General features: G+C 37.2%; 1 protein-coding gene across 1 annotated transcript in view; it reads left to right on the plus strand.

The window, feature by feature from the left end:
• Positions 1-10,370: 10,370 nt before the first annotated feature.
• The window catches only part of LOC122796040 (interleukin-12 subunit beta-like), a 107,965-nt gene continuing 93,031 nt past the window's right edge, over positions 10,371-25,304 (plus strand). Inside the window, exon 1 of the mRNA XM_044064510.1 lies at positions 10,371-10,573. Coding sequence (XP_043920445.1) covers positions 10,553-10,573 — 21 coding nt within the window. The 5' untranslated portion in view covers positions 10,371-10,552. The remainder of the gene's footprint in view (positions 10,574-25,304) is intronic.

Here is a 25,304-nt window from a genome sequence, read left to right on the forward strand (position 1 = left end):
TCATGGCCCAGAAGATGGCTGTGCCAGGGGCTGTGTAGGAGTGGCAGGCTGACCTGTGATTTGCGTCACTCGGGCCTCAAGCTGGCATAGAGGTTCTGCAACCGAATGTTCAATCTCTCTATGCACCACAGCCTGGACCCTACGAAGGGTGATAAGTGCCTCTCCATGCATGCTTGCACAGGGGGGCTGAGCCTCATCCCCTGCAGTGCTTCCACCCAAAGGTGGCACAGGGCCAATGGAGGAGGAGGTCCCAGATCTGCTGTTGCCAGGTGCCATGGCCAGCTGAGGTGGGACAGGTGGGTCCGCTGGGACTGGCCTTCCCAGACGAACTATGTTTTGGAGAGTTTTATAAAGATATGGGTTAGTAACAGTCAATAGCATTGCCAATTAGTTATAACAGCATGGAGAAGTATTCCCATTAACCCAACACACCAGATTTTCAACAGTTGAAAAGCAAGCATGACACATGCATATATAGAACAATAGTGGACATTACAACAGCATGCAGGTTTAATTGATGGCAACAGGTCACCAATATTGTGGTATTTTAACAGGGCACATGCATAGAAATAAATGCAAATATTTATAAACCAATAAGACATATGCCCCAACAAATGTTTTGAGATTAGACATACCGATTGAGGTGTAGAATTGCATTTTTTATGCACACACAGCAGGGTGGAAAAAGATAGCTCAATTAACAACTTATATATCCTTCTAGTTTTCACTACACTCCTATTAACTTCAGTTATATGCCCCTTACATGTATTGTTACACTATCCAATGTCTTTATAGTTTGCAATTGAATTTTGCTAGATCATTATATACATAAGCTGTATCTTACATACAAACTGTTCAAGATGCAGATGTTACTGCAACATATTTTGAGAGCTGCTCACACTCACTACTGCTAAGATGGTACACTGGCAGCTCTACTTTCATATAATTATCTAGATTTGTTCAGGTGAAAGTATCAGTTATATGTTAACAGCTCCCTACATTTCTGGCAGCACACTGACATTTCTGGGGAACACAATACCACGGTACTCATGTGCCAGATTAACCTGTACATGCTGGCCATGAACCAACAGTTGAGGGCTGTGCATATGCATACAAGCTACTGGCACTCCCTTCATCCATGTTATATGTGCCTATCCAAGTGTGGGTTGACACTGCTTAATACAACACTACTATTTGTCGAATGCAACTGTACAATAACATATCAAAGAAAATGACACAGATGCACTCCATGAATCATGCATTTATTAAAGGATTATTACACCTTTATTTATTGGGTTAAAATACTTTTTGAAGGCTCTCTCATTTATTTTATATAACAGTACATGCAGAATAATTACTAACCTGCCTCATGATGCAGCCTTTGCGGCCTGTCTTCATGGGCTTGCAGCTTCATAGCCCGATCACCTGCAGCTGTGAAGTAAATGCAGTGATATTGAGAGATACCTATCCATAGTATAGACAAGCATAGCAATTCTTAACTACTTAATACAATGGCTACTTACTCAGTACTGGGGCATTAGGCATCGTACGGGATTCCTGGATCCACCGGTCCAGTTCATCCCCCCTATGTTATTTCAGGACAGAATAACGGTGCCTGACCTGCTTACCAGTCTGAGGAACACCAGTGGCACTGGTGAGATCATGGGCAAGCCTGTTCCAGGCCTGCATTTTATATTGGGTACCCTGGTATTGGCCCCACACGAGGACCCAAACCATAATTTTGGACTCCTGGCCCAGCGTTGCACTCTAAATTGAGTGCCTTCACCAACACCAGTCATGCTGACTGCAGAAGGAAGCTACAACCAGTTATAGCACATATTCCCACCTGTGGAGCTTAAATATGCCTCATTTCCCACACTTATTTGTGATTGGCCAGTTTTGGAAAATCTCAGCTGTAGGCACGCCTGCTTAGCTGATGTTGGCAATGTTAAAAATTCCTTTGATAGATATGTGTCTGTTGAAAGTGCATGTTTGTGCAATGCTGTCATGGCATAGTGGTTAAGTACTGTGACTATAGTGCACAGTATCCTGAGTTTGCGCCCTGTCGCTGCTTTTTATTTTCCTGCTGGGCAGATCTGACTGGTTAAGGAACAGTAAAGCAGGTGTGAGCGTGTTTACCCAACTTTGCTCAACTTTGCCTGACTTTGCCCGACTTTGCCCAATGTTTCTCAATGTTGCTCAACATTGCCCGACATTGCCGGACGTTGCCCGACATTGCGTTTGTTAGTGTGGTGCACAGCTACACACAAATATGTTGTGCTGGTTAGCGCAGTGCGCAGTTATGCGCAATTGTATTTAAATATGCTCAATACTGATAAAATGTGCTTAGCAGTGCTTTATATTGCTTAAAATAGGGTATTCATGCCTCAGAATGCATAACCATTTCACTTTCATATATATATAATTTGTTCACTACTACATTTAACATTTCAATGCTTTTTACAAAACTTATACATAAAAAATGTCAGGAAATATTTTTGTATACAGATTTCCCAAAGATGGAATGTGCAGTAGTGGGACTCAAACCAGTAATGCCTCCTCTTTGTGCAAAGGTTCCAACCACTACGCTATTGCGATGTTGCTTACTTTGCATATATTTTCCTTATTATCCTCTTCTGGTGTCTAAGCTGCTAACTGTAGCTAAGCAATGGGCAAACCCGCACAAACCCACACAACTACAGGCAGCTATATTAGAAGAAAAAACATTCTTTCTATTTTTTATTTTGTAAGTTGTTTAAAATATGGGGGAGTTTAGTGTTACATTGTACACATGTGAGCGGACTCGCTCATGTAACTGGAAGTTGCGGCATTTCTTCATTTCAGGGGCATGGATTTTTGGACTGCTTGTCAGTCCGACACTACCCCTACACTCATCCATGCTCCATGTAAGCTTTAGAGTTGAGGCAGTGCACCCTCATTAATATGCATGGCATGCTGCCATCATACTCTTACACTGGTGCTTCTGTGTAAGACTAATCTAATCTTACATGGAAGATTAGTAAATCTGGGGGACTGTCAATACACACCCCTTACCACACACACACACACACACACACACACACACACACACACACACACACACACACACACACACTACACTCTATGTTTGAAAATAATGTCGGAGAGAATTAAAATAAAATAATAAAGAAACTTATAAGTAATAATAATAACACCATATATACACCATTTCAACTACAATAGAAAAGGTATTTTGATAAAGTATAAATATTTTTGTTAGTTTTACCTTGTATTTGATGATGAACTGCAATAGATTACAAAAGTAAATACCTGTGAGAAAGTTATTTCGGCAACAAAAAAAAATTATATCAACATTAATTTTCTTTAACTTTTTTTGCTATTTTTGTCCTTTGAAGACCAGCCATTTCTTGTTGCTTGTCTCTTTAAACTGACAAGAGTCCAATCCATATTTTCTGACTGATCAAAATGTTTCTTTTTCTGAGAAAAATCCACTGTATCTTCTAGAGAATTAAAAGTTACTGACCTTCTGGCAAAAATATCTTAATTCTAGCTGGAAAAATTAATTAAGCAAAGTATTTTGTTTTAACAGGAATTCTGTGCGAGTCTCACTTTCTACCATTCTACTATCCAGGTCATTTAATGTGCCTTCTCTTGCTGAGATCTGAACAATTTGTTGTTTTATGATCTCTTTTAACATTTCTGTTTGTTTCTTGTAATCTTCTTTTATATTGTCCATTTTGATCTTAAGTTTATCAAACTTAAAGAAAGTTCCTGCATACTGCCCATTATAGATGTAGTTCCTTTTTTACTGAGTTGTCTTGAGAGTTCCTGTTTGAGTGAGTCATTCTGTTAGAATAGTCAATAAAACCTCTGACAGGAAAAAAGTCAAAGAAAAAAACATAAAAATTTGATTTTTCTTTCAAATAGTTGTCCAAGTTTGTTTAAAAGACTCAAACTGTATAAGAAAATACTTTTTTGTTAAGTTTGTATAATAAAATCATGCCAGAAAAAAGAAAATAAACTAGAGATAAGACTTTGTGCTGTTAACAGTTTGCCATCTTGGCCATGCACCCAAGAAAATAATTCTTGAGTGCATTCAAAATGATTCATTATATAATAGCTATGGGTATTTGGGATACGTATGTTCTATGCTGATTTTTCACATTTTTGACTATATGTGGTATTGACTGTGCAGCTACGTATATGTAGGCACTGAACAGTGAATCATGTTCCACATGGATACCTTGATGCTATTTTCTTAATAAGGTGTTAATAGAAAAAAAATGCATCATATGGTGTTAATAGAAAAAAAAAATTGCATCCTCGATGAAATAATATTGCAGGTTCTAAAGACAGAATGAATGAAGCTTTCTTACTTTGTAGTTTAATCGTGTCAAACTGGAAACATTGCCTTGTTTCTTCAATGCTAAAAGATTACCTGGTTTGTATCAAGGGTTGCTATACTGCTTACAGATTAGCAGATGTTCATGGGATGGGAATATTATTTTGTTGAATTAATTAAAAAAATGTTTCCTGGATTAATATATATCTGCTAACCACACATCTCAACTTCAAGATTTTTGCAAAAGGTCCAGATTATTGCCTCAAATTTTTTATCTGTTCATCATATAATTTGTGGTTTCATCAGTAAGAATTGAATTGACATTTGAGTTTCACACTTCCTTTCATTTAGGAAATACATGGTAACACAAACACTTTTTTCTAGCAACTTTTTAAGTTTCTAAGAGCAATATTTAAAATTTGTCCATATTTTTGGGCTTTTGTCGCCCCATTATTTTTAGCTTTATCTAGATATCTTGTGCTATCAGGTTGAAAGGGATACTGCTAACTAGAGCAGTTTGATTTCAGAATGAACTACTTAATTATATGCACTTGCAAGAAGACAAAGGGGAATGCATCACTGAAAAGTAATGGCCACAATTTTGAATATTTCTCTTTAGTTTTGCATAACTGTAAATATATTTGGGGAAGATGTTGGCAGTAGGTTTTTGGGCAACAGAATAAATTGGTGGACCTTATAAATATTGTATCTGTAGCCCACAAAGAAATAATACATTTTTGCAAAATGTCTTTCAATGGAATATGCAAACAAGACCCCTACTACTTCTACATGAAGAACATTTCTAAAGTTAAATGCAAATTATTTGAGTCATATCATTGAACATTCAGGAATGTGCATTTACATTTCTTAGTGAAAACTCACAGTTTAAACTGTTTCATAATAAATCTAGCACACTTAAATAGCTGTTCCAGCTGCTATATCACAGTACCCCATAGATTTAAGACACTCTTTAATCTAAAAGTATGACACTTTTCTTCAAGTGACTGACCCACCTCCTCCATTCATCCTATATGCCTGTGTACTTATTCTACAGTATAGTGCATGAATGTATTCATGTGCTACTGTGCTTTTTTGTAATGCCTCATACTCACAAAGTTTGTTGATGACACATCTTTAACCATTATTCCTACAGTTCACATTCCATATTGGCCAAACTTTATCATCGACAAATGCTTGTTCCCGCTTTGCTGTATTGATGAGGGCTTATTAAGGCATACAAAAAAAGCATGCAGAAATAGGTACAGGTCTTGAGAACATTTTCTTCACATATGTATGATGCAGTAGTCTTATTATGAGTGGTTTCTTGATTGTTTTTATCCAATAATTCATTAGAACCTTCTGCTTTCCAATGTACATTTCCATCATTTGACTAACATTTCTTATACAAGTAAATACTGGTTAATCTTTATTTCACATTTCACTAGTTGTTTTATACGTATACACACACACACACACACACACACACACACACACACACACACACACACACACACACACACACACACACACGTACACATGCACACATGTGCACACACACACACACATACACACACACACACACACACACACACACACACACACACACACACACACACACACTGGTCTACTTCAGAAGAATGAATCCCAAAAGACTGAAAATTAAAAATACTGAACATATTTTTAATGCAGAGGGCAAGCCACCTGCACCCCCTCATGTGGGGGGGCTGCACCCCCCCCACCCCCTGCTAACTATATATATATATATATATATATATATATATATATATATATATATATACCAAAGTACAGCACTAATAAGCATGAAAGTCTACATGGGATCATTGATAAAGTATAGAAGGTAGCTGCATAAATGCACTGACACTCTTATCGCTTTATATTCAAGTCCAAGATCGCACAACATCAGAAAAGGGGCAAATTCCATCATTCAGTATTTTGAATTTTCAGTCTTTTCGTTTTTCAGTCTTCTGAAATAGACACACACACACACACACACACACACACACACACACACACACACACACACACACATATACATATATATCATATGAAAGTTCAAAGAAAAATTAAAAGGAGAATTGTTTCTATTTTATTCAGCTCTAGTTTTCTCCATAAAGTTTTAAAATTTGCTCTCAAATCCTACTGTTAGATGTCTTAGCATTCAGATAATGATAACCTCTAATTAGAATGTTAACATATAAAGAGATACGAGTATCAGTACATTTATGCAGCTACCTTCAATACTTTGCTTATCAATGATATCACGTAGACTTTCATGCTCATTAGTTCTGTATTTTGATACTAAACTCGTTAACATTCTATACTATGTTTTTTTTACTACATGGGTATATGATTCTAATACATTTACATCATGAATTTATTCTGCTACTGTCATCAATGTACTTTTGATAATATTTTTTTCAGTAAGCAGTCTATTAATTCCATTTAAAGTATTTCTACTTTTAAATCATAAAAAAAAAAAAAAAAAAAAAAAAAAAAAAAAAAAACAGATGCCCACTAGCTCCAGGTATGATTTTTATTGAAAAAAAAATGAGAAGAAGTCTGCAGTAAACAAGGGGACAGAAGCATTCATTTTTATCTAGTGGGCATCTGTGTTTTTTTGTTTTTGTTGTTTTTTGCATTTCCACAGTTCACTGTTTTGGCTTAATATCTCTAATTCTAGTTCATGGCTTCCAGTATGCTGAGCCCACATTGAAATCCAAGAATTGTTACAGCTTGGCAGAAGTGTCATCATTAAGCATTTGGAATTGTTATTGATCCACTGTGATCTTAAGCAAGGGCCAGTACTGGTTCAAGACATTTTGGATATAAAGACAGAGATTCCAGAAGGAATGCAAATGTAAAATGTAATGGTTACAGTAGTAGCAACTGAACACATTTTGCTGAAATCTGTGCATCTAAACAAAACTGTACAATCTAAAGACTGTGGCACCATTTTGGTATATGAAAGCTCTGTTTCTAATGGAATATATTATCAGGTAGTTCCATTTATTTTGTTATTTTTAACATGTGAAAGTGTCATCTCATAAAACCAAGCTTTTATATAGTATAATGCAGGACTCCAAATAAGTCACTATTTCTGTTCAAGTCTTACTTGGTTTCAAAGTCCCTGTACACTACAAAAGGGTATACCTTGGCATCACCATTTTTTGAGGGGGTGGTCTGCTCCCACTAAGCTTCCAGCTAAACACACTTTTACTAGGTCAATATGATAAGAAAAATCAACTGGCAATAGGATTATCAAATAAAGCATAATATACATCTAGGGAGATAAAACTTGCACCTTGATAGTTATGTACACATCAATCAAAACACCAGCAAAGTCTTTTTTTTTGTCTAACCATACATACCATATCAAATCCACTCTGTATATTATAGTACAATGGTGACTATACCTGTTCACAATACACACAACTGCTACAAAGTTTTCTCTTATGATTTATGTGCTGTACAACAACAAAGTGTTCTGCACTGTAAACACACACATGCACATAGACATGTGTATGTTTGTATGCATGTATGTGTGTGTGTGTATATATATATATATATATATATATATATATATATATACACACACACACATATACACATACACACACAAACACAGCCCCCTGCTTTGTCTCTGACTACAGTGTTTCAGTTGAGCTTGTGATAACTGGAAATTCAACTTTCTCTGACATGCCTGACAGTCAACAATGTTGAAGATGATAACATACAGGTTACAGGACAAAATAGGTAACTGTTCCTGTATGGGGGTATATAAGAATGAGAATCAGTGTTTTTCAACATCAGATTTCTTGTTATAGAGGTTCTTAGAAGTGAGCTTGGACCATTCATAAAACTTATAAAAAATTAACTGCATAGCAGCTGTTAAAGTAAACAAAGTCCTCATAGAACACACTTTGTTGTTGGTATAGTAGGCAATATACAGTTAGTATGTCATTAAGTTATACATGGATGTCAGTTTTCTGGATGCTTCTTTATATTTATATCAATATCTCTCTCCCACTCTCTCTCTATTTCTCTCTCTCTCTCTCTGTATAAATATATGTATATATATGTATATATATATATATATATATATATATATATATATATATATATGTGTGTGTGTGTGTGTGTGTGTCTGTGTGTGTGTGTATATATATATATATATATATATATATATATATATATATATATATATATATATATATATATATATATATATTTACAGTGGATATAAAAAGTGTACACAACTCTATTAAATGCCAGGGTTTTGTGACATAAAAAATGAGACAACAGTAAATCATTTCAAAACGTTTCCCACCTTTAATGTGACCTATAACCTGTACAATTCAATTGAAAAACAAACAAAATATAAAAAATAAAAAAAGTACTGTGTGTGTGTGTGTGTGTGTATATATACACACACACACACACACACACACACACACACACACACACACACACACACACACACACACACATATAAAATATATATATCAATATTGTGAGACATATGTACAAGAGGTTTCATTACTGAAATTTTAGAAAGCAACTAGGATTCCTGAATATGTCAATCAGAACACAGAGCAGATCTGAAGAACATGTATAGTAGGGGTAGATATGTCTATACATGGAAAAGGGAAGTAAGTAGGGTAGGGAGACATGTTTCTTGCACCATTTGGGTCTAGAATACTACAGGTCTCTGGCAGCTAAGGAAAAAATGGCTAAGACTAGGATATGTTAGTCAGTTGCATTATCTAGTTTCTGATTTATCTGTTTGTTTGTCTGTTTATATTTTGGTATATATTCTGTCTGTAATTACAAGACCATAGAGGGCAGGCTGAAGTTTTTTTTTTTTATTTAGACATACTTTTCATTCCCATATCAGAATTAATACAACAAGCACTGACAATGGTTTCATTAAGAAGGCTATGTTGCACAATGGAGACCTGCTGCCCTTTTAAGGTCACATATCTGCCACATCTGACAGTTATTCAGTATGGTCTAAAGCTTTCATGGCACTTCTAAAAAAGGGATGTAGATTTAATCAAATTCTAGCACATTTTCCTCTTTCTGTCAAATGCAACTGAGAACTTAATCTGTTTTTTTTTCTACTGAACTGAATCTACATCATTCTCACATCAGTGAGAAATTATTTTGTCCCTTCTTTTCTTCCTCACCAGGAAATGTTTTGTGCCCTTTTTTCCCAGTCAACAGAATATAATTAAATACTTCATACTTCATTCTTTGTAGATTATATAAACAACCTAATACTTATTAAGGAAGATTTTTGTACATAAAAACTACAAATCACTTAGGGAAATATATCAGCAGTGTTCTTCTGCTTTCTTCAGAACTAATTCTGCAAAATTTCTTCCACTAGATATATATATATATATATATATATATATATATATATATATATATATATATATATATACATTCATGAATCATGAATATATCACCAACAGCAGAAGCAAAAAGTTTGAGTATGTGTGCCCGTCACATTGCAAAATGCATCCACATGCATGGATTTATTAAAAGACTTGCAGAGCTGTACATGCTGAATTAACCTTGCAGCCAGAAAACTGCATCTTGAACTTCTTTTAATAAACATATTTATGAAGGACTTACACTAAGAAAATGGGGATAAACCATAATAACACATTCCACTGTTTATACCACACAGCAGAAATGGGCACTCGGTTAAGACTATGTGAAAAGCTGCCTAAGAGTGATGCTCCAAAACTCTGTTGTTGTAACAATGTTCACTCTGTCTGTCAATCATATGTGTTGTTGGCCTTCACCAGTAATATGCTGCAGACAGAGTCAGCTAAAAATTAGTGAAATTTTCATCTAAAAATGAACAAACATTTCCAGCTGTATCCATTATGTTAAGTCATACCCGCAAGAAAACATAGGACAGAGTGAGTTGCTTCAAAACAATTATCTTACAAATATGAGACTTATGCATGCAAGGACAAGCTAATACTTCTATTTGTGTGACAGGAAGTTAAATTTGACAAGTGTTAAAGCCACACATTTCTACAAAGACGTGAGTTTGCAGTATAAGAAACATATTTACTGTGATCTATCACTGAGGACAAAGCAGTTCTGAGGAGTAAAACGGTTATACATAACATCAATATTAGCATATCTAGAAGGGAAATTTATTCAAGAAATATGAATGGATTATTAATTAAGGTAAAGACATTTTTTCTGACAATGTTTTTGTGGAATTGTTTCAATTACATCAATTAAAAGAAATGTACAGAATAGACTGACTATGCTCATATTTTATTCTTTGTACTGTGATGTTAGAACTATGCATAGAACATGCAAAGTGTTCCTGAATGCTATATGACAGACACATTTGGAAATTATATTATATTTTACAGGATCTTTATATCACATTTGTAAACATTTCACACAATTTGTTGGTTATCATTTAATGTGTGCTGTTAGAATAAACTCTCAGCTTGCTACTGTTCATTAAATGAGCAAATACTTGTAACAACAACTAATGCTAAACTTTAAATGAATGATGTATAACAAACATAAAAGAGGATAGTCTGCCCTCTGCCATATCTTACGGTATTAACAGCTTTTATGTTGGCTTAACTAAAGAACAAAAACATGTCACTTGTTCATCTGATTAAGAAGTCTGTTTGACAGCAGATAAAATGTAATGCTAGCATTTTCATAGGTTCATAGGACGATACTAGACTATTGGCTCAGAGGGCCTTATAAGCCTAATCAAGAATTTAATCCATGTTCCCACAAAGTCAGCCCCTGTTTTCCCTGTCCAGCAGGGACACAGGTGGGATCCCAGGGGTATATTTTGTGTTTCCTATCCAGTCATCCAGGTTCCTCTTAAAGTGGGCTAGTGAGGTACTCTGCTTGACATGGAGAGGAAGTCTATTCCACAGATGGAGGAGTCGTTGGGACACAAATCTATCCCCCCAACAAGTTCTGTTAATGTCACAGCTATTTGTATCTCATTGATAATAACATTCCTGTAAAACTTAATTTTTAATCTGTTTCAGAAAACTCGTATACGGAGTTTTCACATTTTTGATTGTAGTTGCAGTTCTGGTTTAGACAAGTATTCCCTTTGTCTTAAGGCCATGAAACTTTTTACCTCATATCCAATGATGTTACATAAGTTTGAACATGAAGTTTCAAAACCCAGTTTTTTTGCTCCCATTATTAACTAATGAGTGTAACGTAGACCATCCAACAATGCTTTTTTTTTGGAATCAGATAACAGTAAGAGGACTGATTACACAGTGCTTTATGCTCCAGTTACCTTAACCTGTCTGGCAATTGAGACTAGAGAATTTCATGGAATTTACTCAAGTTCATCATGCAAACAATATAAACCTTGGTCATCAAAATATTATAATTAAAACACCTAAAAATACATAAAAAGTAAGTAAATGAACTAGCATCACAAAAGATTTCACTAAACTTAAAAACATTTTTGAGGATCGTACTGTGTACCTGCATCTCCCAACATGGGGGCTCTGCTCTCACCCTTTGGAGCTTTAATTATGCTACCATGAGGCTGCACAAACTTGGAGAAAAGGGGAAAAAAAACAGCAAATCCATTATGACACCTGCAACAAAACAATGTCAATGTACTATGACACAGACAGTATAAAAATGTTCAGATAGTTGAATTCTTGTCCAACAACTGTAGCCACACCATACAGAAAGTCTTTATTCCACCAGTAGTTTTTGAATGTGAGGCCTACTTTAAACCACAAATAGATTATAGTGAGATATATATATATATATTCTTGGCACAGACAATCTGGAATGTCTTATTACTGCCAGAAGAGGTCATATTCAGTACCCATTTTCTAGACTGAGCCAGTGCTTCACAAATTCAGTGAAAGGGCTAGAGAGTTAATAGAAAAGTCATAAAGAATGGATGCAACGAAGGTAAAGTGGTTGAATAAAGTGAGGTAAGAAGGAAGTCTGAGACATCTAACTAGTCATAAACACCAGAGTTAAGGAAGGATGTTATTTGGGTCCATTGAATGCTAACTGGTCAGGTAGCACATGGGGGGGGGGACTTACCAAGAAGTAAAATACAGGGTTGTAAGCAGTTACATGGTACAAAGACATAAACCCTTACAATGACCACAATATCCCACATTCAGTCAGTAAATGAGATGCTAGAGAAGCTGGCTATATATAAAGAAAACCATTGACTTGATGCACACTCTCAGTTGCTGTGAGAGAGTTGGTAACACATATCCATATTGCAATACTAAGACTCTCCAGTGAAGATCAGTATAGGCACTTGCTTCAAAGGATGAGGAGGGGCTGATGAGTGGACATCACCCACAGATGCAGAACAGTCACCCTCAAAAGTTCATCATGCCAACCTGTTATGTCTCAGTGACCATATGCACTGATGAATAGTAGGGCATAAAAAGAAACCCCCACATCACTACTGAATCATGGTACTGCTACTGCTACTTGACCGTCACCTCATGGACTGAATGGGCTGGGGGTCTTCCACCACTGGGAGCAAGTAGGCCAATGGTGGGAGTGTGAGTGAGGCCTGTTGGTCATGGAGAACAGGAATAAAATAGAGAGTTCTAGAATGAACACAATAAGTTATCTCACTAGTAACAGAGGCAGAGTTCTCAGCTGTGATACTTTCTACCCAAATATGATTAGTACCTGATGTGTCAGAGTGATATTAAGCAGCTTGAAGATATCCTTCATTTCACAGGGACAAATATGAGATGGTGTTAACGGCAGAAGCATTTTCACTGTAGGCTAGGTCTAGGTCTGTGAAAAAATGAAGGATTAAGGTAGATGCAGTATAGACTGTTCTTGGACTTCTTTGCATGTGGTAACACATGCTTGATGTTACAATTTCTCATTGAAACATCCAATCAATTTTGTTTGAATTTGCTTTCCACAGGTATAGTACTTCAGATTTTTTCCCCTCTAAAATGACTTGCTTTCTGTAGTAAGTTAAATACTACCTCAGGGCTCACTACTTCTCATAAAAAGAGTAGATTTATTCACTTTAAATGACTCTTTCTCTGAGTAAGTGCAATTTTGTAGTTGCTATTTGTAAGTAAGGGAGTATGGGTTGTGAATTTTCCAGGCGGAGGTGCAGGTGGGTTGCCCCTAATAAAATAATGTTTAGAAGCATTGCTTTTTGTTGGTACTTTATATGTCTTTTGTTGTAGCATGCATTTTACTTTTATTTCTCTTAAATGGTCTGGTTTGTGCAATTTTTAGGAATTACAAGACATGAAAAACTGAGTTCAAATACATACTGTCATGCTGTTTAGTTTCATACACCTTTGTTTTGAGGTAATATAGTGGAAGCTGGTGCAACAGTCAGTATTACATCTACTACATCCAAGCATCTCTCTCAGGCTATGGATGCCTGTAGAGAATAACAACAAAATCCTGGGAACATTTGCATATAATGGCTGCAGTATGTTTTATAGTCCTTATCCAAACTCTCATAAGACACATTCCTCTAGAAAGGCATACCCCATGGGGCTCTCTGGGAGTACTAAAGGTGACTCATAGGGGGAAGGAAGAGAAAGACAGCAATCCAAAGTGAGGAGCAGCAGGGATGTAAGCACTGTGCCTATAGTTCGTGTTGGACTTAATAGGCTGATTCTGCTACTTGTTGTTGTGGACATTTACAAATGCAGTGGTTTTCCAGGAAAAACATTTATCGTTTAGAGTTCTAACATAATTACTGTCTATTTTCAAATGTTGCCATAAACTTCCTCTTTGCAATATCACTATTTTATTTCTTTTCAATAAAACCTTAGAAGACATTACTAAAAAAGAGTTTTCTGTGCACCTACAACCTCTCTTTAATTGAAAATTACATACCACAAGAGTGGAAAACATTTCTAATAGTAATTTATTACTAGTGTTGAGGGTTCACACATCATTGCCCGATGACTTGTTTTTTTTTTCAGTGAACTGACTAAAAAGCAGTTGCTTTGGAAAGTGTTGCTGTGTAAATGAATCATTAGTGCTATTATGTGTGTGGAATGAATTACAATAAAATACCAACAGTGGTAGGTATTTACTATGACTGACTAAAGATTTGTAAAAGGGTGGATATGTTTTAACCCACTCCAAGGAAACCAACACAGTTCTATAGCAAGAAACTCCTGAAATGGTCCCAGAATTTAAAAGATTTCATTTGTATAAGTAAGCTATGCAATGTTGACTTAGATAGAATATTATCTTTCTGTGAATAAATGGACTCTGTGAAAATGTCTTGTTCTAAGAAATGGAAGTGGAATTTTTAAATTTGTTCTGCTGTGCCCTGTTAGCTCACTGGTATAATGGTAGCTGGGTTTCTCCCTTCTTCCCTCGCCATCCTGTTAGTAAACTCTTGAGTTCTCTAGATGATGTAGCCAAATGAAAAGCAAGAGGTTTTGCTGTGGGCTGATGTATATAAAGGGCTGTACATATAGTTCAGTCATTAAGCACTTCATCCAACCTGAAAGAAAGCATTTTTGGATCAGCAGCAGAAGAGACAGCATTAAAAACACCAAGGTAATCAGTTTTTGTTTCATTTCTCAGACTCCGTTGTCAGTGCTGTTGCTGCAGTTAAATGTGTTGTGTTTGTGCAGCTAAGATGTCCACATTGTATTATAAATCAACTGCATATGCTTAGCTTTTTGTTGGTGTTGTTACTGGCTGTATAATTTCGCATGCAAATGTACACAAACTGGGAAACGTACAGTACATTGTAGACAACATAAGTGGACTGTCGGATAGTAGTGATACATAGAAATGACAAAGGAAAAAGGTGTAAAGAAACAATGAGAATTAGGGTCATGTAGAAGAAGGGAGTATCATGAATCTGAGGATTACATAAGTACTCAGATGGAAAAGGATGAAGCAAGGAAAGACTGTGGCAGGAATGAAGTCATCAGGAGGCAAAGAAAGGAAGGTGAAGTTAGTCTTTTATAAGATTTAGTCAACAAGAAAAGTGCCGCTGGTAGGAAAGTCAAGGATTTCCTTTGAGACTTAGTTAAGGGAGGAAAGACCGATACATAGGAAACAGATTCCTCCTGTTTTTGTTCTGATAGAATTCTATAACAAAGAGAATATTAAATCCAAGGTCATAACAGAATGACGTTGGATGTGAGTCAGATAAGATGTTAATAGCAATACTATCGATACTCTGAGGGATAGTAAGGAGGAGAAATTGATGCTTTTGGCTATTTTAATTGTGTTCTTGTTATCATTTGTTAAGAAGGTATGTAAACTGCTCTGAACACCCTTTTCAAAAACGATCCATCCATTAGGCATAGATAAAAATGTTACAGTGCACAAATCACGTAGCAGAAAGAACATAATAAGCAACAGCAGATATTTCATAGGCAAAAAACAAAATGCTAACAAGTTACAATACCAAAATCATAAAACAGCAGTAACATGACAAACGGCAGTAGACATTTCATAGCTTTACATCTTGGTTATGAGGTAATAACAGATCATGTTGCAAAACTATATATATATATATATATATATGTATAAATATATGTGTGTGTGTGTATATATATATATATATATATATATATATATATATATATATATATATATATATACGCATAAATATGTGTGTGTGTTTGTGTGTATGTGTGTTTATATATATATATATATATATATATATATATATATATATATATATATATATATATATATTTATGTATGTATGCAAGACAGAGAATATGTGCTTCAGGAAGTGTATTACAATATTATGTAAAGGTGCAATACAAAGTGAGAATTTGCTTCTTACATGTTTGACTTTTATTGCACCTGCTTTCACATGCGCACATAAGACATTTTGCTTTACACAGGCTCTAATTTTGCACACCCTGCATATCTGTTTACAGTATTTTAACTCTAGTAATATCTAATGTGTACTCCTTATGTTTTACTTTAAATGCACCAATTATCATATGCACAGTTAGATGAGCTATTTAGGGGTTTATACATTTATTCCATTTTTGCTGACTAAGGTGAAGTCTCTCTGAATCCATGGATATTTGTAGGTGAATCCCTTTGAGCAAAAATGTATCTAATTTACACATTTGCATAAGTATATATAAAATCCAGTAGCAGTGGTGCTGTATGCTTTTTATTTTGAATTTTGATATCATATTGCAAGTACAGCTTTTAGTTAGCTTTGTCGAAACCAGAAGCCTATAGCAAGAAACATATGCAATGATTGCAATGCTATTAAAACTATAAAATATGCTGGTGCCTTTATTTGTAAACTCACCAGTTAGCTAATTATTTTGAAGAATTTGGTTTTCAAATATGAAGAAAACTAGTAATGTAATAAGGTATTTCACTACACAAGCACATGCTGTTATTAGTCTGTCAGTGTTTTTGTTTTTAATTTATTTTGACCTCTCATTTTATCTCCTGCACAGCTGGCCATTAGTGGACCCCAGTGCATCTCCTCAATTGGTGGGTCTATCTTCCTCTCCTGGGCTCCCCCAGACTATCTTTAACTAAATTTGAAGGCCACAGGGAGAGCAAGGCATTCTTGGTGCAAATCAGGCTACTGTCAGGGGAGTGTTTTACCCCATCGTTTCCTCCTTCCCTGTGAATGTATAGTAATATCCCATGGGTGGGATGTGCAATGGACAGACTGCACCAAACTGTTCTTCACTTCCCAAGGAGATGACATCAGCAAGCCACTCTGTTCACCATGATGGAGCATCTTCAAGGTTGCTTCCCCTGGACTCTACCAGGGAAAGCTAACTACTTTGTGAGCCCTGTGCAAACACCTCACTCTGCCCCCTCCCACCTCCAGATGGCAACACCCATCCTCCCCTGCCAGCACCTCAGATGCCAGAGTCACTAATCAAACCCAAGTCATCTGGGTCATAGTTAGGGCTTTATCCCTCTGTGCCATGGCATTCACTGTTTTCAGCTTAGTATCTATTGTCCTTTTTATTTATTTATTTTTGCATTATTTAACAAGCTGCTTCTTGTATTCATTGGAACAATTGCTTCTATTTCTATTTACCTACTATGTGAGTCTGAGCAAGTCATTTAACCAGACAGCATTCCACGATTGTCCCTGAAAAGGAACACTTGTGTCCAGCAGGCTTACCTGGCTAACAAGTGCATAAAAAGTCATTTGTTAAAAGAGAAACTAAACTGACCATTGGCAACATTTTTTATTATTGATCACCAACAGGTAGGGCAAAGTGTAATATATGGTGGCCATTTAGAGTAACTTGGCAAACAACATTTCTCTGGGAGGCAGGAAGAAAATGAAGTGTCCAGTAAAAAAAATGCAGATACAGAGTTAACAAGCTACAACTCAACAGATAATAGCCAAACATGAGAACTGAACTGCAGAACCTGAAGCTGTCAGGTAGCTTTACCTAGACAATAAATAATAGGAACAACTATACTGATGTTTTGTTTTGTTTTTTTACCAGAGGCACACTTGGATATATGAGTGAGTTTGTACTTATTTATTTAGTTTCTTTTGTTGATCTGCTTGATCCTAACAGACATGGTTATTGTTAGGGAAGACCCTTGATAGTACTTATGCTGATTAAGGGTTATTTGGGCCAGGACTAAAGAAATCTTTCATTATTAGGGATAAGCTCTGTGGGATCTTTAACACTATATCCATGTGACCTAACACCAACTCAGACAGACGGAACTTCAGTTTAACATGTCATCTGAAGGACAATGCCTCATGTGTGCAGGACCCCCTTACATTGCACTATATTGTTAGCACTGGCTAAATCTAAGTACCTAGTGTGAGAATAAATGTACACCCTTCTGATCTTACAAACATTAGAAATGAGTTTAGAGAGAGTGTTTCTTTCTTTCTTTTTCGTTCGTTCTTTCTTTCTTTTTAAAGACATGCATCTGGAGCATTTGTCGCCTCATAGCAAGACATTGTCCCGTTTGATTGTCAGCTAGAGCATCTTCTGTGCGGAGGCATACATGAATGGGGCGTGCCTTCATTGAAGGTTGTGCGTCAGGGCTGGTAACCCGGTACGTAAAAATCCACTACCAATCATTAGCAGACCGGAGTTCCGCTGTGGCGACCCCTAACCGGGAAAAGCCGAAAGACACAAACAAACATCTGGAGCATTTCTCCTCCAGCCTTTGCTGAAAATAGGCTCTGTCCCAATCGGCCTTTCCTGGTAAACAAGTGTTAAATAAATAAAATAATTAAATAAATAAATGAGGGGGAGATCCAGCAAAGTAACTGTCACTTTCAGTAAAGTGTCACTTCTATGAATGTGGATGTGATTTCAGTCAAGGTATAGCTACAGTGGGGCCAACACTGGAGTCACTGTAATCAATGAGCTACGTTCTTACATTTACTAACGGAATGAGAACCACTAACTGTGACTGCATGGCTTCATTGATAGTGCAGTTAAATGACTTTGTCAGACGTCAATTCACCAGGCAAGTGTAGTAAGGAGTTCATTCTCATGTCTGCAGTGTCCACTCACACTTCTTACTTTTTGTTCTTAAGTATTCTACCAATTAAATTACTAAGATGCCTTAAATGTATAAATTAAGAACTTGTGCAGCTTAAATGGTGTTAAAATTAGTATATCTAACTAAAATTTCGGAACATTGTACATATGCATAATTTATGTATGTTATGTATGTATGAGATTATTTATTAATTTGTATGTTAACCAGATAGTTAAGCTATGTTCTGCAGGTTGACTTAGTTATATATAAATAACATATGTAAACTTGCCAATCCTTCTTACCTGTCTGATTGTACAGCTAATGTTAAGCATTTAGCTGCCTGCATCTCTCAAAAATGAAATTTGTTGCACAGTCTGCAAACCATTCTCTGTGCCCAGGTCTCCTTGCTGACTTGCACTTGATCCCTCCTTTACTGTTGCATTCTGTGGATCCAGCCATGCTGCCTCTGACTGCAGCTGTGCATCAGCATCACTCCAAAATTCATTTCCTTTAGCTACTTCATGATACTAGATTTTCATTTTTCAACCCATTGAACCATCCTAGCATCCTTCTTCAGGTACCACCTCCTGAAACCCTCACAAGGTGTACTGGGGGTGTACATCATGATATATACCCACGCACTCTACTTGTTCTTTTTAAGACCCCACTGCTGCAGAGCACTGTGGCTTATTCTCAGGGTCTTAAGCTGTTTTGCTTTATTTCCTAGGATTCTGAATATAACCACTCCTACAGATAAAAAATGTATTCCCCATTTAGAATTATTTTATCTAATGTGCATGACTCTATATTAGGTCAGAAGACATTGTGTGCAGAACCCTATGGTACTATGCAGATATCTGTTATTGTTCTAACTCCTGTGGCTGGTACATATAAACATGATAGATACTCATGATTTATTGATTTGTTAGTGGTTATCAAGAAGAAAAGGATAGTTCATAGGTTCATAGGTTGATACTAGGCTATCTGCCCTAGGGCATTTACAACTCTAGCCAAAGTGTGTTTGGCTTTCGCCACCCTTCTTAGATTAGTTGACTGTGCCTCTGTATAGTAGGTCACAGAAGATAGCCCATTTAAGGTTAGTTTACCATGCCTCTGTCTAGCAGTGACACAGAAAAGATCCCAGGGGTAAATTTACGATCTCCTATCCAAACATCAAGATTCTTCTTGAAGAGGGTCAAAATGGGGCTCTGTCTGACATGGATTGGGATTTTGTTCCAGAGTGAGGGGAGCCTCTGGGATATGAATCTGTCTCTCCAGCATGTTCTATTTATTTCTGTGCTGAGGTTTAAGTCACTGGAGCGTGTAGTTCTGATGGATTTGGATTTCTTGAGGTGGAGCATGTCCATTAATTCTGGGTTGGACATGACTTTATATGTCAGGCACAGATTGCCTCTGAGTAGGCGGTAAGCAACTGAGTACAGCTGGAGTTTCTTTAGCCTAACTGCATAGGGCATCTTTTTGAGTCCCTTGATCCTCTTGGTGAGGTACTTTTGGGGTCTTTCTAGTTGTAGCAGGTGTTGGGTAAGCTGCATCCCAAATGGGGCATTTTATTCAATTATGGGTCTGATGAGTGATGAGTAGAGGGGCACAATGACCTCTCTTGATCTAGATGTGAACCCCTTCATGATAAGGTGGGCTATATAGAATGTCTTTCTAACCACTTTGGCAATGTGATTGTCAATGGAGAGATTGCAATCTACTTGGGTCCTCAAATCCCTAATTACTTCTTCCGTACTTAATGGATTGCCACCTATGTGGTAATTTGTGGGCACTTTGTTTTTCCCAAAGGGGATGACTATGCACTTTTTGGCATTTAGCTTTAGGCCATGGCTCTGGCACCAGTTATCCTTCTCTGTGAGACCTTTTTGGAGGATGCTTGTGTCAGCCGGTGAGTCAGTTATGGCCCCCAGTTTGCAGTCATCTGCAAACTTTGTCAGCCATAGTCCTCCTGTGTTAGCCTGTACCTCAGAGAAATATATACCGAATAAGAGAGGTCCCAGGACTGAGCCTTGTGGGACGCCACTTGTAACTGGTTTAGAGTCTGACATGGCACCTGCAATTCTGACCATGTGGGTTCTATCCCTAAGCCAGTTTGCAACCCATCTTGTGACATAGGGGTTGATATTTAAGCTGGTGAGCTTATTTATGATGCCCGAGTGGAGTATTGTGTCGAAGGCTTTTGCAAGGTCAAGGTAGGCTGTGTGGACTACCTTCCCATCGTCTATGGCCTTGGTGACTGTTTCAAAGAAATTGACCAGGTTCAAGAGGCAATATCTGCCCTTAACAAAGCCGAATTGGGAAGGATCCAGTGTTTGGAGGCTCCCAATGTCTTTGTTTATGAGTTCCATGATAATACACTCCATAGCTTTGCAGACCAGGCTAGTTAGGTTTATAGGGCGATAGTTTCCGGGGTCCGTCGTGGCACCACCTTTATGGAGTGGGACCACTGTTGCTGTATGCCAATCTTTGGGTACATATCCTGTTGTAAGGCTGAGACTGAACAGTGATTTTAAGTGAGGGTTCAGTTCTTCTTGGAGCTCATGTGTTAGAACATACTATTTAGCTATGGAGCACTAGGTAAACCAAATATGCCCCCTGCTGTTACAAAGTGTTACAAACCCATTTGTCTTAAACAGGCATAACACTTTTGGAGCAACCATTCGGATGAATGACATTTGTGTGTCATACAGTGAATTTGTTAATCATATTATCAAACTAATTAGTAATGCTTGACAGGATGGGTGCTGCAGGAAAATAATGACTTCTGGGGTATTATGACACTCAATGACACTCAATGTCACTGGGGGAAGGCATTTCTTCCACTAGAAACACTATTATTTTCCTGTAATATCCAATTACTATTATTGCACTTTGAAAAAAAAACAGCAATAGTGATTTAGCCGTAGAGGTTTTAGTGCGCCAGGAAAGATTTTACTTGCTATTAAGTTTTGGATGAGAATAGTTTCTAATATGTAAATCATTGACAGAAAAAAGTGTTGCCTTATTTGACCACGCTACTAGATGAACCTTTTTTAATTTTGAAATAAAAATGAAGATGATGGCTGGATAATTCATTGTGCAACATTAACTGAAGAAGTCTGATGTATCTATTATCATTCACATATTTTATTTTTATATGCAATAATACAAAGGTCAAGGAGCATGTGGGTATGGCAGTGTGGTAAGGGATGTGGAATAGAGCAAGTTCTGCTCATTGTTGACAGGCATAATTTAAGAATGTCATAAAATCATTTAAACCATTGTCCATTCAATAAATATGTTAAATGTTGTAAGTTCCAAGGCCAGCTCAGTGGCGTAGAGGGATAAAGCCCTGCCTATGACCCAGGTTAAATTTGACTCTTAGCTCAGGTGAGTGAATAGCTGGTAAAAGAGGGACGGCACAGCCTATTCTGGGAGGGAGGAAGGAGGGTGCCAGCTCCCAACTGACTGTATCTACCCCTCTGGTGTCATGTCATAGAGGTTGCACATAACATTAAAGAGAGCAGTTGGCTCAGAAAGGTGTGCAATGTGGCTGTCCAAGCCAGAAGGTTAGCTTGCTCATGTGTGAAGAGCATGTATGTGCAGATGTGGGGGAGCACGGGCAACTCCTGCTGTGATGTGGGTAGGTACACCACCACCAGAGGGCTAGGTCTTAAATACATAAAAAAAAATAATAATAATAATAATAAAAGTCTTTCAAAGTTGGAATCCCAGAAAAACTACAGATAACCTCTGATATCTGTCCAGATGATGATCCGCTGCCAAAGACTCCCTTAGCAGATCTGAAAAGATGATGGTCCCCAACACCATGGAATCATGGCTGGTGCGTAATTGGGAAGTCTTAATGGTCAGCAGGCAGATGAGGCAAAAATATGCAAGAAAAAAAAGAGTTGTAAGGTCTAAGCAGCAGATAGTCCACACACATGCACACACACACACACACACACACACACACACGCACACACGCACACACGCACACACGCACACACGCACACACACACACACACACACACACACACACACACACACACACACACACACACACACACACTTATTTAAGCATTTCAATTAAGCATCACGCTCCTCCCAACCTGTCTTCATTTAAGTAACTTTTTAAAAATGAAATGATACTCATCGGTAAAGTGAAGACAATGCTGGTGATGTCTGTGATATGGGCTGTATGTAACTTCCTCTTATGTAAGTCCCTCCAGAAAAATAAAAAGTAACTATCTACAGCAGGCATATGGAGACTTCACAAGTGCTCTCATTCTGCAATGATCTCTTTAATTAATTTTGTTGGCACAGGGTAATTTATGCATTTGTATGTATTGCGTATGAATGCATAATGAAAGGTATCATAGGTAGTCAAAAGATAGCAAATGTATCTATAAACTATGGGTTTCAGTTCCCATTTCCAGTATAGACAGTTTCAGAAAATATCATGCTAGCTAGCATCCTAAAACCATAAGTGCTGTAAGTTTAGCAGGCTCTGTTGTTACAGGTTTAAAATGGTGGTATGATAGTTTTTATCCAGTCATTTTTTTTAATTGTACTTTCAAAGAATTATCAGGACATTATATTGGTTCATTTTATTGATTAAGTTTAGGATTTAATTATACCATTTTCCGATCAGTGTTAAGTAAAGGTGATATTTGCCAATTTAGTGCTCACTAAACACAAGGACAGGTTGTACAAGAAGAAGGAGTTCCATAAGCAGAGCCAGGCAGTGAGGCCCTGGATGTCTGATGATGAATGGATGAATGTGTGTAGTATATCCCATCCCAAGGATGCAGTCCAAACATTCCCTAGGGATCTAAAATTTCTATTGTTCTCTGTATTGCATGATACATGTAGAAAATTATATTGATCTCTGCATTCTGCATGTCTGTATGAACTTGTAACTCACGTAAGATTTTTTTTTAATATTCCCTGTATAAAGATTGTAAATGCTTGAATGCAAGTGGGGCTTTTCTCCCCAGGCCTCTTCTAAAAATGGGTTCTTTCTGACCCAGTTGGACCTTCCTGGAAAACAAATGTCAAATAAATAAATAAATAATCTAACTCATCAAAGGAGTAGAATTGATCTCATTTTGTCCAAAATACTCATTAGACATAAAGTTAATTCCCCAGTGATCCACAAAATAAGGCTTTCTGACCATACTTCACTCAATTTGCTAATAAATATGGACGCACCTACTTAGAAGGTCAGTATCTGGAGATGGGCCCACTTTAGCTAGAACTCTAGAAAGGACAAAGGGATAGTCATGTCCATTGTTTTGGATGTACTGAACAGAAATACTTGCCTTGACACTACTTTCAGCAGCCTTTGCGGGAGGGCTGCAAGGCAGCCATACAATGCAAGGTGACCTTCTGGAAGAGGAAGGGGCTAGAGGGAAAGAAAAAAGGAAAGAAAAATGTAGAATCCTAGCCTTGAAACTCAGGGACCTGAGGTCTGTACAGAAAATAATAACGGAGTCGGGCACTTTTGAAGCACCCCATGACACTAAGCTAGCTTACTTGGGGTTTTCAAAGTGAAAGCTAAGCTTCTCAGGAAGGGACAGTTTTCATGGTTAAGGAGAGAATGTGACTCAAATTGCATGGCCTGGTTTTTTAAAGTATGGAGTAACCAGACATCTATAACACTGGTCACTACTCAATCAGGGAAAATATCACAAGAGACAATCTTAGCAAGGCTTTTTCAAGTTTTTATAATCTTTAGTAAGCTTCACTGGGAATAAGGACCTAAACCGGCCCAGCAATTGCTCTGAAGTGACTAAGGTAAAATTGCAGCTTAAACACAATAGACCCTAGGCATTAATGGCGTCCTAGCTGAATTGTATAGGTAAGGTGGAGACACTCTGTGAAAGCACTTACAAAATAATTTAACTCCAGAGTTTATGCAGGGCTCATTCCGTGATCACAATCAGGCTGTTACATTGGCACAACCAAACACAATGATGAAATAACCATGATGGGGGATTTCAGACCCATCTCCCTCATTAACCTTGATTTGAAATTACCTGACAAGACACTGGCCACAAGACTTGATATTCTCTTGACACAACTGATCCATAATAGTCAGAATAGTTTTGTAAAAGGGACAGATAAAGTGGGCAATTGGTGGTAGCTAGTAACCTACCTATAGATGTATGACCACTCCCAATGCAAAGCACGGATAATTCTTTTTGATATTAAATCAGCATTTGATGCAACTGAGTGGGGCTTTCTTTTTATGTTTGTATAGTATAGGAATTATGGGACCTCCTTCTTGAACTGGGTGAAAAGTCTGTATACTACTCCATCACTAAGAGTTATGGTAAACAGGGTCCTATATGACCCAGGGGAAATTGGTGGAGGGACTAGGCAAGGGTGTCCTTTGTCCCCAGCACTATTCGTGTTAGTTATAGAGGAAATGGCATATCAACTTATG

The sequence above is a fragment of the Protopterus annectens genome, chromosome 2.part2, assembly GCF_019279795.1.
Source record: "Protopterus annectens isolate FY-2018-M chromosome 2.part2, PAN1.0, whole genome shotgun sequence".
Lineage (NCBI taxonomy): Eukaryota > Metazoa > Chordata > Ceratodontiformes > Protopteridae > Protopterus > Protopterus annectens.